At 40.7% G+C, this 12,809-nt stretch overlaps 3 protein-coding genes across 4 annotated transcripts; 1 reads left to right on the plus strand and 2 right to left on the minus strand.

Moving 5' to 3' along the window:
* The first annotated feature begins 1,804 nt into the window (after positions 1-1,804).
* Positions 1,805-3,567, plus strand: smtlb (somatolactin beta). 2 transcript variants are annotated; one of them, XM_027015440.2, is made up of 5 exons: positions 1,805-1,850; positions 2,058-2,233; positions 2,604-2,714; positions 2,829-3,008; positions 3,162-3,567. In XM_027015440.2, exons 1-5 carry the CDS (start codon positions 1,835-1,837, stop codon positions 3,357-3,359), a joined length of 681 nt encoding a protein of 226 aa, XP_026871241.2. In that variant the 5' UTR covers positions 1,805-1,834; the 3' UTR covers positions 3,360-3,567. The 2 variants fall into 2 exon arrangements, with proteins under 2 accessions (XP_026871241.2, XP_026871240.2); XM_027015439.2 differs by having other exon boundaries at positions 2,829-3,567.
* A 2,021-nt stretch (positions 3,568-5,588) lies between these two features.
* Positions 5,589-6,722, minus strand: kcnj1b (potassium inwardly rectifying channel subfamily J member 1b). Its single transcript, XM_027015458.2, has one exon. It carries the CDS (start codon positions 6,720-6,722, stop codon positions 5,589-5,591), a length of 1,134 nt encoding a protein of 377 aa, XP_026871259.2.
* Positions 6,723-9,407: 2,685 nt separating this feature from the next.
* On the minus strand, positions 9,408-12,571 carry dcps (decapping enzyme, scavenger). Its single transcript, XM_027015421.2, has 6 exons — positions 12,376-12,571; positions 11,988-12,138; positions 11,202-11,347; positions 10,942-11,055; positions 10,382-10,492; positions 9,408-9,981 (listed from the first exon to the last, which is right to left on the minus strand). The coding sequence occupies exons 1-6, from the start codon at positions 12,562-12,564 to the stop codon at positions 9,715-9,717; spliced, it is 978 nt and encodes a 325-aa protein (XP_026871222.2). The 5' UTR covers positions 12,565-12,571; the 3' UTR covers positions 9,408-9,714.
* Between the last annotated feature and the right edge of the window lie 238 nt (positions 12,572-12,809).

Raw genomic sequence — 12,809 nt, forward strand, 5'->3', positions numbered from 1 at the left:
TGTTTAAATGTAATTAATTTAATTTCTGTTATTGCTGCGCCTTGGCTGTTTGCTGTTGGTCGTACCTCTCACTTTTGATCTTTAACCATGTTATTCTTGACAGAAGTATCCAAAAAAAAAGTATAAAACCTGACTAAAGCTCTTTCTATTCTGATAGCTGCTGCTTGAACATGAAAGTAGAACAGCAGTTCGTAGTATTCAGCGTAGTAGACAGTGTGGTATTTTTTAACTAAGTACAGTACATTTTTTAACCTGATGTCTTCATTTTGCTATTACAAATGTTGATTGTGGTTTGTTTTCAGGCTGCTCCTCGCACCTCAGGCCTGTATCCACACGGAGGTAAGCAGAAGATTTTTCCCCATGATAAGACGAGTCAAGAGATCTGAGGAAGTACAAAGGACTGCAGTGGCTGGACTGGAAGCAAAAGCATTCAATATACCTTCTGCTAGAGTCCAATACCTGTGTAAATGAGGAATCCTGTTTTCCGAGAAAGACTCCAGAGCTGCAGAGCTGTTCTCTCTATTCAAGCAAAGTCTGCTCTCAGGCTTAACAAATGGAAGGTGTTTTTAAACTCAGTGACACTCAGGGCTCAATTTGAGGGGACATACAAAGGCACGCTATCCCCTAAGTAAAAAAACCAAAAACCTCCCCCTTATAAAAACCCTTCCTCTTGTAAATCTGCCTAAATAAATTTGACTTTGACTGTGACCATTCCCAATAACAAGGAATTTGCTATTGTCTGATTGTCTGCAGAAAGTTTTAAAATCCAGAATTTTATGTCGTCTAAATTACAATTGTTCTTTAAATGACTGTCAGCTTTTCAGGATTGCTTCAGTCTGTACCAAAACAACCACTAATGAATTGAAGAGACCAGTTGTAGTTGATGAATACTATACTAATTGAATACTAACTAAGTCACCAGTGACTTTTGAATATTCATGGGGTCATTAGTATTTATGGGTGAAGAATCATAATGTGTCCCGTATCCATTTCTTAATTCTATCCATAAACGAATTCAAACCAAATCACGATCAGAACAAGATGTTATCCTCTATTTTCAATGCAGACATTCGGGAAAGATCTGATGACTTTTGTCCCCTATACAGGGGAGTATTGGATACAGCGCATGAAGCCACTGTAGTTCAGATTCAGACAGGCAGGAGATATATTATTTAACCCCCACCCAACCCCCAAACCCACCCTGTCAGCTGAAACCAGCCATCCCTCTTGAAGTTTTTTAATAATTCAACCACTGGTGACAATCATGGATTTTTGAGCAACTCTGATAGGGATGAGTGACTTCTCAGTGTCTGTATTTTTTACATTAAAAATGTTCTCAATTTATTTATTTATCAGTTTTATAAGTTTACCAGAAACCCTGATTTTTTTTGTTATAATTTGTGTAATTTAAGACAATTTAAGACAATATGTGTATTTGTGTTAGGGATCTACAGCTCCATTGAACACTGTCTCTCTCTTTTACTATTTTCATACTGGGTATAATTTTTCCCATGCTGAAACATCGGATTTGACATCTGATCTACCCTTTAAAATGTGCAAATCTCTGTCTTTGCCATTCTTAGTCACCCATTATTAAAAAGGTGAGAAGCCTATATAAAAGCCAAAATTGTTGGATAAACATTTTGTCCTTCCACTAAAGATGATGCGTAAAAACATAGTGGAAACCGTAACCAGAAATATCGTCTTACCTCTTAAATGAGATTTTCTAAATCTGATTCATTCATGAAGTCTGCGTTGTATATATAAGGTGGAGGTGCCTGTGAACCACCAGCAGTAGTGATTTCAGACATTAAACTTCCTTCATTCCACAATAATGAGCAAGACAAAAGGTACTGTATCTTCTGTGAAATCCATTTGTTAATCTTGAAAGATCAATCCTAACAATTTATATTGATTTATCCAGAATTGACATACATATACCACTTACTTAAATTTAATTCTGTGAATAGTAGTAGATATCAGATGTAAAAAAGAAACTGAACTTCAAAGATCAAAATCATTGGTTCTACTTTTGCACCCTAATCGCCATGGTCAAGTTCTGCAAGGATGGTTGGGAATTCTCTTCTGCTCCATACATGGAATGCTGGGCTCTGTGCTGGACTGTGAGGTTGGAGGAGTGCATTGCACCATGTCCATAGAGATGCTTCTGGATCGGGCCATCCAGCACGCCGAACTCATTTATCGCATCTCAGAAGAGACCAGGACACAGTTTGTGAGTAAAGCACTACAGTCCGACCTCATTTCATGAGGTTAATACTGAAACAATTAGAATGACACTTCCACAGCTACATTATAAAAAGTTGTTTTTTAACACTAAAAATATTCAGGGCTTTATTACCTTCAAGTGCAAATGCTTCTGCTAAGAGCCCTCAGGCTGTTTGGTGAGAAGCACATGTTGTGACTCCCATCACTTTTTCATTTAGAGCTTTTACCCAAAGCCACTTACAATGGCTGAGTACAACCTTGAGCAGCTGAGGGTTACAGGCCTTGCTCAGGTTCCCAACAGTGGCAACATGGCAGTAGTGGGGCTTGAACTGACAACTTCAGTACCTTAACCACTGAGCTACCACTGCTTTTTACAGAAGGAGACGTTCATTCCCCTTGCTCTGGTCACTCAGCAAGGCCATGCAGACCACTTGTGCACGGTCATCTTGCCCACTCCATCATCCAAAAGTGAAGTAGGGCAAATTTCGGTAAGTTCATCTGAGCTGGGCGCAGTCCATTTCTTCATAGCCGAGTAACCTGTGAATGTGAAACTCTGCCTGAGGAAGTTTTACGGGACGTGTTTGTGGTTTTTGCTGCTGCAGGACAAATGGCTCCTCCACTCTGTGCTGATTCTGGTCCAGTTCTGGATCAACCACCTAGTCGACCTGCAGGCTTCCCTAGATCACTACGACAACACCCCCCAAGACCTTCTTGACAAGACAAAATGGGTGTCGTCCAAGCTGATGAGCTTGGAGAAAGGTCTTCTCACCCTCATCAGGAAAGTACGTTGGGATGTTCTCCTGCTCCCAGACATTGGTGGCCCTGTTCCAAATTTACCCCGGGCATGGGTGGGGTTCGTTGCATATGTCCCGCACAAACTCCTCTCTCTCAGATTCTTTAATAAGAACGTCTCCCCACCCCTCACCCAAATACAGATGCTGAATGAGAACAACCTGCCATTGGACAACAGCAAGAGCATAGCAGACCATCTGGCATCCCCTCGTACCATGGAACATGTGATGAGGGATTACACCATGCTATCCTGCTTCAGGAAGGATGCGCACAAAATAGAGACATTTCTCAAACTCTTCAAGTGCCGCCAAACAGACTGGCCTGGTTGTTCTTTTTACTAGTTAAAGTTGGCCACATTTCACTGTGGTCATGTGTATGAGTTCAGGGGCACATCTGGAAGATGCATGGGCTAGAGGTATACATGAATATCAACGTTTTAAAGTTTGGAAAAATCTATTTATTTCATTTAACTGATGCCATTTATGTCAGACCTTATTTGGATGTGTCCAATGATATAATTAAAATATATAATGCTTTAGAGTTCTTTTTAACCTTTTTTAACCCTCTGGTTCTAACACAGTTGTAATACCATATTAAACAAAGTACATAGCATACATTTATTATGAATATAGAAGAGCTTCAGAAACTGTGACTTTAAAATGGGATCCTAACTAAGGGGAAGGGAAGGAGAAATGGGAGAGTGGAAGAAAAAAGTGTCAGAGTTAGAAAATAAGAAAATTCTCTGGGAAAAAAAATAGAAAATTCTCTGCAGGGGATTGGCAGAAACGGCAGCTGTCTGTGCTGACAGAAAGGTCAAGTGGCTACTGTGATCAAAGGAGGATGGGGGTTGGTGCTTGGGTGGTGGAAGTTCAAATTATGCTGATTTCGAACTCTGGGCGAAAGCAACGCTTCACCCTGCTCCCACACACTCAGCCTTTCCTTTGTCCATCATCCAAAAGCTTATGGCTACTAGGTTTCTCTCTCTCTCTCTCTCTCTCTCTCTCTCTCTCTCTCTCTCTCTCTCTCTCTCTCTCTCTCTCTCTCTCTCTCTCTCTCTCTCTCTCTCTCTCTCTCTCTCTCTCTGTACTGTAGCAGAAACAGAAGTAATACAAGCATTCGCTATTATTAAATCCAAGCTCTATTAAACTGTATTAAAAGGCTCAATTATATCAACAACATAGAGAAATATTCAATATGGGGAGTACAATTTTTACAGTCCCAAGAAGCATTCCCTATGGAATTGTCTAGTATGACTGGGTACATTGTCCTCACACTGTTGCTGACACTCTTGATGACTAAGCTTTCTGGGAAAACTGAAGCGTTCTTAGGTTGTACACGATTTATACTAGAGCACCTCCCAATGGGAAGGGAGGACTAAGACATTTAAGACACAGTGCAAACATTTAAAAGACTGAAAACTCTACATCTGTCTTGTACATTTTCACCTTAACACATTTAATGAAGAAATTTTGTCAAAGTCCTTCCTGTTTTTAGCTTTTACGTAAATGATAAGCACTTTAGTCATTATATGTCCAGGTGCAGCTACAATAATGTTTTCTAGTGCTCATAACCCTTTGATTGCTTGTTAATTAGTACATTTTCACATGTGATTTTCACTGCTGGATACAACCAACTCAAAACAATACAGCTAGTGTGTTCTCATGAAAACTGCCATTCAAAGCAGAGTACAATATATACAGCATAATTAACTTACAATACACATTTATACAAAGGTATTTATTATATAACTACATTTAACAAACAAAACTAATGCCTTACATTCATTGTTATGCTTTCATTAGAATATATATTCAGAAAATAACCTCCATTTTAATTATTTTATGGACACCTACCAAGAATTTCAACATCTCACAAAGGTTTCATGTCACACGGGCTCTTCCAAAATTTGGAATACATGCATTTCTATATTTCATTCATGATGAAATGTCATACTGTAAGTAGCTAAAATGCTACATTTGTTATATTTTCTTCCTTCAGTTTTCAGTTTTCCAGATTCCCCAACAGATCAACTATTCCATTTCTGACATAGTTTAGGCATATCAGCAATTTGATTGTCTGTTAGCAGCATAGACTAGTACTTTATATTCTTCTAAAAGTGGTTTAGAATCCTGTCATAGAGCTCCTGTAGCTCTCCCAGTAGAAATGTATGAGAAAGGAGTTAACAACCCCAAGGTCTTGTCCCCAGGGGCAGTGGTAGCTCAGTGGTTAAGGTACTTGACATGTAATAAGAAGATTGTTGGTTTGTGCCCTGCTAGTGCCAAGTTGCCACTGTTGGAGCCCTGAGTAAGGTCCTTAGTGCTCAAGTTGTACTCAGTCGTAACTGTAAGTTGCTTTGGGGAAAAAAAGTGTCAGCTAAATTCTATAAATATTAGTACACATGCTGTCTACTGATAATTACATGTAAATGTTCTGGATAAATGTCAGAGCATCTTATGGATGCTGAAAATGTCAAACTTCCTACATCCTCAAGTAAAAGAACACTATTTAGTCACCAGAACTCCAATGCAGTATTAATTATTATTTGTCATTCCATGAGTTCCCCCATAACTTCACATCTGAGTATTATCCATCGCCTCTTCAATGGCAATCACATCAAAGCTGGGGTTGTCAATGCCTTGCGATCTGTGCTGGTGCAGTACAAGTTCGCTGTTCAGCTCATTCAAGAAGCAGCAAGCACAGTGTGGCGTGACCACTGGCACTGTTCTGGAAAAGTTGGAGAAGTCAACGCGATACTTGCCTTCCCTGTTGCGGGAGATAATGGGAACAAATGTGTAGCCCCACTGGATCTCGCAGGGAAGGAAGGAGGTGCGCACTTGGCAGGAGGAGCTTGTGGACTCAGCCACGCCATCCAAGAAGACCACCAGCTCAAACTCCTGTTGCATTAACGTGTCGGCCGCCATCTCGGCAAACGGGCTCGAACCATCGATAACATGGTACAGCGTGAGTGGGCACACAAAGAAGAGGTGGTCCTTGCCGGCATCCACCAGGAAGTCAATGTTCACCTGGTCCAGGATGATGGGCTCTCCTTCTGGCGTGACTGTGGTCCTCAGGAGTTTCCCATAAATCTGGCTTCCAATAAGCAGTGTCTTGCGCAGGTTGGCAACGCGGATTTGAAGACAGAGGCTGCCTCTCCTCAGACAGATCACTGCCATGCTGCTGAAGGTGACTGTTTTTGCCCTCTTTTTTGGGAGGGAAATTTTGGCCAAAATCAGGCCACACATAAAGCAGTTTATGATGGCACCCACAAGGGACTGGACAACGAGAAGGGCTACCGTCCCCGCACAGTTCCCGGTCAGGGCTCGCCCCCCATATCCAATGGTTGTCTGGGTCTCTAGAGAGTAAAGAAAGGCAGTTCTGAGACCATTTATGTTGTCTATGCACTTTAAATGGCCATCAGACTTTTTCTCTCCCTCTAAGTCCCCATTACTCTTTGCAATCAAATACCACAGCAGACCAAAGACGAACCAGCTTCCAGCGAAAGCAGCGACAAAGGAAAGTATAACAAAGCGCCACCTAAACTCAACAAAAGTGGTCCAAAAATCCATCAGGTAAGCACAATGGCTATGGTACTCAACATTGCCAAATTCAATGTGGCAGCGGCCATCCTTGGTCACAAGCCGGGTGCGGTGATCCCTGCGCTCCACTAGGTGATCATGAATCTGTTTGTGGATGAACTGCAACATTCCTTCATTGTGAAGGATAAGAAGCAAACCAATTAGTCTGAGCATGCATGAAAAATGAGGTCACACTCCAAAAGAGTAATGATTAGAATAAAAGGCTGCACACAGTGATTGTGCTGTATATTAGCACACCTCAAAGATTTCAGTATAATTAAAAGCAAACTAAAGCTAAAATACTTTTCTAATTACTTTCCTCAGATGGAATGTGCATTAAACTCCTATTTTTAAAACTCAGTCTAAAATAGGCTAAAACTGTCACTCTCACTTTCACATCCCATGAACACATATTAGCATCTGATCAACAGTGACAACTACTTTGGGAACTTTAGGACCATAGATGAGGATGAGAACTTACCCCTACTGGCACAAAGGTTAGCCGCAGTGCTTCTGAAACAAGAACACTGTCACAACTTTCGACGTGTGGAACCCACTTCACAGATCTGTTGGCTAAGTGTGCTGACCAACGGCAGGCAGGATTAAAGTTCAGACCTTCCTGTTCTACTCTGAGCAAACTGCTATTGGGGTGCTGCTGAAATGTAATCCGCAGTGCAATGTTCTAATCCCAAGCATATGCCCCTGTTCACACACCATAAAGAAAAAGACCTGGCCAAAAGAGGTCCATTTTTCCTCCACATCTACCTTATCTTATGTTTATCAGCAAAGCATCAAGCTCTGTCCAACCAGCTCAACTAAAAAACACAATCCGGACTACCAGGCACAGTGTTATGGCAGAGAGTGGAACCATGCCGGCAGGCCGTATTATTAAGCAAAGCTTTAGCAGCAGGACAGCGTCGTCGGGGTTTCTGGGATTGCTCTACCACCCCAGTAGCTACTCTTTGAGTTGACAAATGGCAAATGTGAAATTTCACATTTTCAAAATGGGTTTCATAATTTCAAATATCAAAAGATTCATTGTATTCCATAGTTACATTCCTGATTCAAGAGCTGTGATAACATAATAGACATACAAAACTAATGGACATGCAAAATTGAAAAAACTGTGTTGGGGGTCAGAGGTGGGGGGGGACTTATTTTTTATTAGTAATTAAGAATACACAAAGTAATAATGAATAATTACTGACCATCCAGTCTAGCCAGGCCTTTAGCCTGATAGTAGTCTTGACACTTATTTATCTATTGTCCCATGAGGATATGTATTTGATAGAGACTGCAATGCACTTCTGTAAATTACACTGAACAAGGGTGTCTGCCAAATGCTGTAAATGTAAATGTAAATGACCATCAGTGATTCTAAAACTGAAAAGACAAAATTGATATTATCTCACTAACACCACCAGAGGCCACCTCTTTTTCCCCTGCAATCATTATAGCTGAAATGCCCTTTTGTCCTGCTTATAGTACATTTGGCCTGCTTTGCATCTGAAAATTAGCTTCAAACTTCAAATCCCCTATGAGAGCATTCCAGCACCTGAATAACATGTGGTGAACAATGGCCCTGCAAGGGACCTGCAGTCAGAAAGTGGACTGTATGATCAGAGCGGATGGTGGCCGGCAAATTTTGCATGCCAGAAGAAACAGTATGTAATTGTACACTTTTAAAGGTGTTCATGGGAAGGTGATTGACATTTATACCAATTCAGAGAGATGGTATGAACACATGGTAATTGGATAACTGTGGCGTAACTAGTATAACTGCCTTATGTACAATACCTGTCCTAACTGCACCATGTCCATCCATTAACTGTAATCCCCAATGAGTGTTGCTCATTGTTATTCACAAAGACACAGACTAATGTAGCTAAAAGCTGCTTTCACAGTGGAAGCTGCAGCTGGCGACAGAAACTAAGAAGAATGCAAACTCACAAGTACAAAAAGAAAAAGACCTGTCTGCTTCTACAGTATTCAGATGAGCTGGTGTTCCAGATGCTTCAGAAAACCAGCACTGCCTCTACTACCTATAGCTTAGTAACAGTAGGATCTTTCAACACAGCTAAAGAACTCTCCAGACAAAAAAAAGCCACATCTTTTTGTATTTCTAAAGTAAATGGAAGCTTGAGCCATGTGTGGTATTCAGGTCTCTGGGAGCATTTTCAGTTTTGCTAGTGATCAAAACCTTTATCAAAAAATTATATTTGTTATTATTCTGCCCATCTTGATCAATATCGATTTTTAATTTTCAAAAACCCCATTTTAACACCAAAACCAAAAAGGCAAATAACCACATACTGCTTGTAACTGAGAGAACATCAGTTAAGTATTTTTGCATAAATTATTCCTGTATTGTTTAAAACCCAGTAACGTTGAGTACATTTTGCAACAGCACAAACATTACAAAGTTAAACTAGTTCACACAGTGTCAACTGTACATTACAGCTCATATTTTCTACTTGTTTTACAAAGCAGAAATAGCCATGTTCTGGAGCCTCACCCGAAGGGCCCCTTGGCCTGCTGGCTAGCCTTTCCCTCAGTTCTCACAGCGGCCCCTGAGGAGACCTCCGTCAGATCAAAATCATAACCTGCAGAATCCTACTGGAAGCCATATCCTGTGTTAATCTCTTTATGAGAATCCATTCTGAACAAGCTATATTAATGCTTGCAGTCTCAATATACAGACAAGACAATAATACGTATATAACTGGATTAAGACATAGTATCATGAAATATTCATCTACAGGAGCAAAATAAAAATTGCTCCTAAAACACAGCAACCAAAGATTTCCGCACAAAGAAGCATCAGTGAATATTTTATTAAAATGGTATATGCTCAAAGATGTAAAAACAACTTCCATTTAAAAAAACAAAAAAAAAAAACAAATTTGTTTCAATATAAAAGTAAAGACATGAACGAGAAACACAAGCAGGACTCTATAACTACTCTATTTTCATTTCTCCTGGGCAACAGTACAAAGCAGTGAGAATATTAGAAATAATTCTTGGTAGAGGGAGAAAAAGCCTCATGAGGTCCATTACAGCTGCACAGCACACAAACCCCCAAGCTGCCAGCTGGGCAGGCGTGCGCAGGCCGCTACCATGGTTACAGCTTGCCAGCCTCTCTGAACTTCAGCAGGAGGGCGTCGTCTGCCCGCAAGGGGAACGAGAGGGAGCGGCTCCAGTAGTAGGCGGAGTCGGCTTCCAGGTTCTGGATGACGTCGGAGAGCAGGTGGGCCCTCTCCACACCGCAGCCAGGGGCCTCATAGTCCAGCGAGGTGAAGTGCACGTGCAGGTGGTAGTAAGACGGCTGATAGTGCAAAAACGCACGCAGTTTGCACGCTGGGACGCCATATCGCTCCTGGATGGCCTCCTGTGGGGAGAGAAGACCTGACTGTAAAAGGCCGAGGCTTTGCAGAGTCAGCGTTTCTTACGGCGACTAGCTGATTTTAAAAAAAACACTTCTAAACTTGACCCATCTTCCAGTGTTTTCTCAGAATCGAGTAGGCAGGAGAAAGTTGCACAAGGCTCCCACAAAACATTTTGAGTTAATACTGCCATCTACTGGTCAAAGAAGGCCAGAGAACAAAGGATATTATGAAGAAAGAAGGGGGGGGGGGACGACGACACATTTATTTGTCAGTTGGCACTGATCAAATTCATGACTTCTGATAATCTATTAGCAGAACGTTTTATCGATTATAAAATAAATAAATAAATAAATACACAGTCAAGTCTGTGAGCTGCTGTGGCCATTTTCAAAATATATTCACCTGTCCCTTTTCACGGATGTTTCTCAATAACGGGAGGTCCTCTGATGTGAGACTCCTCAAACTCTTTAGGTCCCTTCGATGTACAATGGCTATCAAATACAAGTCATCAAGCTACAGAGAAAAAGAAACTCAACTACATTCAGTCAAGCAAGCATGATATCCTGGAACAAAGTTTTTCAAAGCAAATTTTTATCTGATATTAAAAATTGACTTGTAAATTTCTTTACTGCAATTAATTTATCTTATGATTTAAACATATGGCTTAAAAACCAAAAAAACTGCACATTTAATATAACTGATGCTTTTGTTTCTTTTGCAGAAATATGCTCTGTACAAATATAGTAAGTGTGGAAATACTCATTCTGGACATGATGATTAAATTTGTTGATCACGTCTATAATCAATGATCAAAATGTTATACTCAAAGGAATTGAATCCAAAACAAGACCACGCTTCCAAACAGCAGTGAGATATTAAGGTTTTGTAAGGTTTAAAGGAATTCAAAGTGGCAACTGTCAACCTACCAAAAGACTTCACTTGAGCCAAAGCTGCTCACCCACCTGCTTCTGGTCCCATTTGAAATCTGGCAGCAGGACGAAACCAACATGAGCATCTGGATCTTCAAAAACAATCCTGTCAGCCTCAGCCCTCTTCTCCAAAATGTTGTGCACCCACTGCAGAATAAAACTGAGCATGTTTTCACTAAATATTAAAACACATAGGCCTCGTGTGTGTGTAATACACACACACACAAAAGTGCTTTGCAATCCATGTCTCACTGTCTTCCAAATGCTGTAAATGTGTGTGTTTATATACACACCTGGACACTGAAACTCTTGCTGCTGATGTAAGGAAGAGTGATGTTCCGGTAGTCGTCCCCAGATTCTTCGATGAGGAAGGTCTCTTGGCGGAGATATTTCTTCACATGCTTCTCTGTCGCTGGGCAAATCACGGTGGTTTTGATTTCTGTAGGTGAGGCATAACTTTAATAAGAAGGTGTATATAATTCATTTACATATGCTGGTATGCATCTGGCATGCATGTATATAAATCCTGCACTTCTAGCTTTTTCTGCACTGTGCAATTATTGTACTTAACTGAATAAATATTTAGTCAAAATTGGCCATTTTTCATTAGAATTTGAGAACTGGTGAGTAACAGTACAACTGGTCTATAGGTGAGATTAGCACATCTGGCTCCTAGGTACATGGAAGAAAATCCAGAAGACATGAACCTTAAGATCTGTGATTTGAATAGCCTAGCTCTAACACACAGGATAATAGAAGAACATGTTAGGTAAGAAGTTTGATATAGGCATGCCAAGTTTACAACACTAAAAAGCAGTGCAAGAATGTACATTGTGTATATAAACATATACACATATTGTACATACATTGTAATATATTTTGTGTATATATATATTTCCCTATGCACCCCTGTTTTGTTTTGTTTTTCCTCAGTTTGGGCAGAGCACTCTTAAACCATTGCACTGCGAGTTATACTGTGTATGACTATGTATGTGACAAATAAACCAAACTTGAACTACCTACTGCAGCATAGTAAGCGCATGGAACTGAGTTAGCTACTTTTGAGTTTCAGTTCTTACCATTCAGATGAGAAGGTGGCTGGAGGTTGTATGTGCTGTATATGTCATTTCTCATCTCCAGTCTGAGCGTGCTGGTCTTAAACATTTCTGGCAGTGTGTCTTGTCTAATTGGCGTTTTCTCTAATATGACAACAGCCTCCTGGTCGTCAATCTAACAAGTAGCATACACGCAAAGATGATAATGATGGTAGCTTTTAAAGGTGTCCGATGTAGCTAATATTAGAGGTATGTTAAGCAAATACAAAGCTCTGCGTAGCTTAACATATTGCATAAAGACAGCTAACGCTAGCTAGCATCTTGCATTTAACCACTCGCTTGATAGACACCTAGATAGCAACATTTTTAAGTTGATTAGCTGATTTGCTAAGGCTGGCCAACTTCCTCTCACCTTTCCGTGGACGAAAATATTTTTCTCGCGTGCAGAGTCGCGCAGAATCCGTCGCGTCTCAAAGCCCGATATGGGGCTCTCACGAGCGGACTCATTTTTAGGAAAATCACAGGAATCACATGAATCTGTCTTCAGTCGCTTTGCTTCTCTCTCCAGCTCACTCGAGTCTCTTTCTTGCGACGCCGCCATGTGTCACGTGCTGAGCTGAATGGATGGGATATGACGCAAATTACAGGGCTGCAAAAATACCGAGTCTCGTGCAGATGAACAACGCGTCTTCGTGTGACTTGATGTGTTTATTCTGCGTGTTCACCAAACAGATCGGTATGATATTCATGTAGAGTGAAACATACAGAGAACTCAGTCTGGAATTTTATTTCCCCGTCATGGTTTGTAACTATAACACGGATACGGTTCGTATTATTCGTTCCAAT

Source organism: Electrophorus electricus, chromosome 17 (genome assembly GCF_013358815.1).
Source record: "Electrophorus electricus isolate fEleEle1 chromosome 17, fEleEle1.pri, whole genome shotgun sequence".
Lineage (NCBI taxonomy): Eukaryota > Metazoa > Chordata > Actinopteri > Gymnotiformes > Gymnotidae > Electrophorus > Electrophorus electricus.

Excerpts from the sequence above, each read along its gene's own strand:
- smtlb (XM_027015439.2), top strand. Across the intron at positions 2,234-2,603 it reads AAGAGACCAGGACACAGTTT|AAGGAGACGTTCATTCCCCT; the intron begins GTGAGTAAAGCA and ends TGCTTTTTACAG. Across the intron at positions 2,715-2,828 it reads GTGAAGTAGGGCAAATTTCG|GACAAATGGCTCCTCCACTC; the intron begins GTAAGTTCATCT and ends TTGCTGCTGCAG.
- kcnj1b (XM_027015458.2), bottom strand. The coding sequence starts at position 6,722 with ATGTTGCAGTTCATCCACAAACAGATTCATGATCACCTAGTGGAGCGC.
- dcps (XM_027015421.2), bottom strand. The coding sequence starts at position 12,564 with ATGGCGGCGTCGCAAGAAAGAGACTCGAGTGAGCTGGAGAGAGAAGCA. Across the intron at positions 12,139-12,375 it reads ATATTTTCGTCCACGGAAAG|ATTGACGACCAGGAGGCTGT; the intron begins GTGAGAGGAAGT and ends GCTACTTGTTAG. Across the intron at positions 11,348-11,987 it reads GCCACCTTCTCATCTGAATG|AAATCAAAACCACCGTGATT; the intron begins GTAAGAACTGAA and ends CCTCACCTACAG.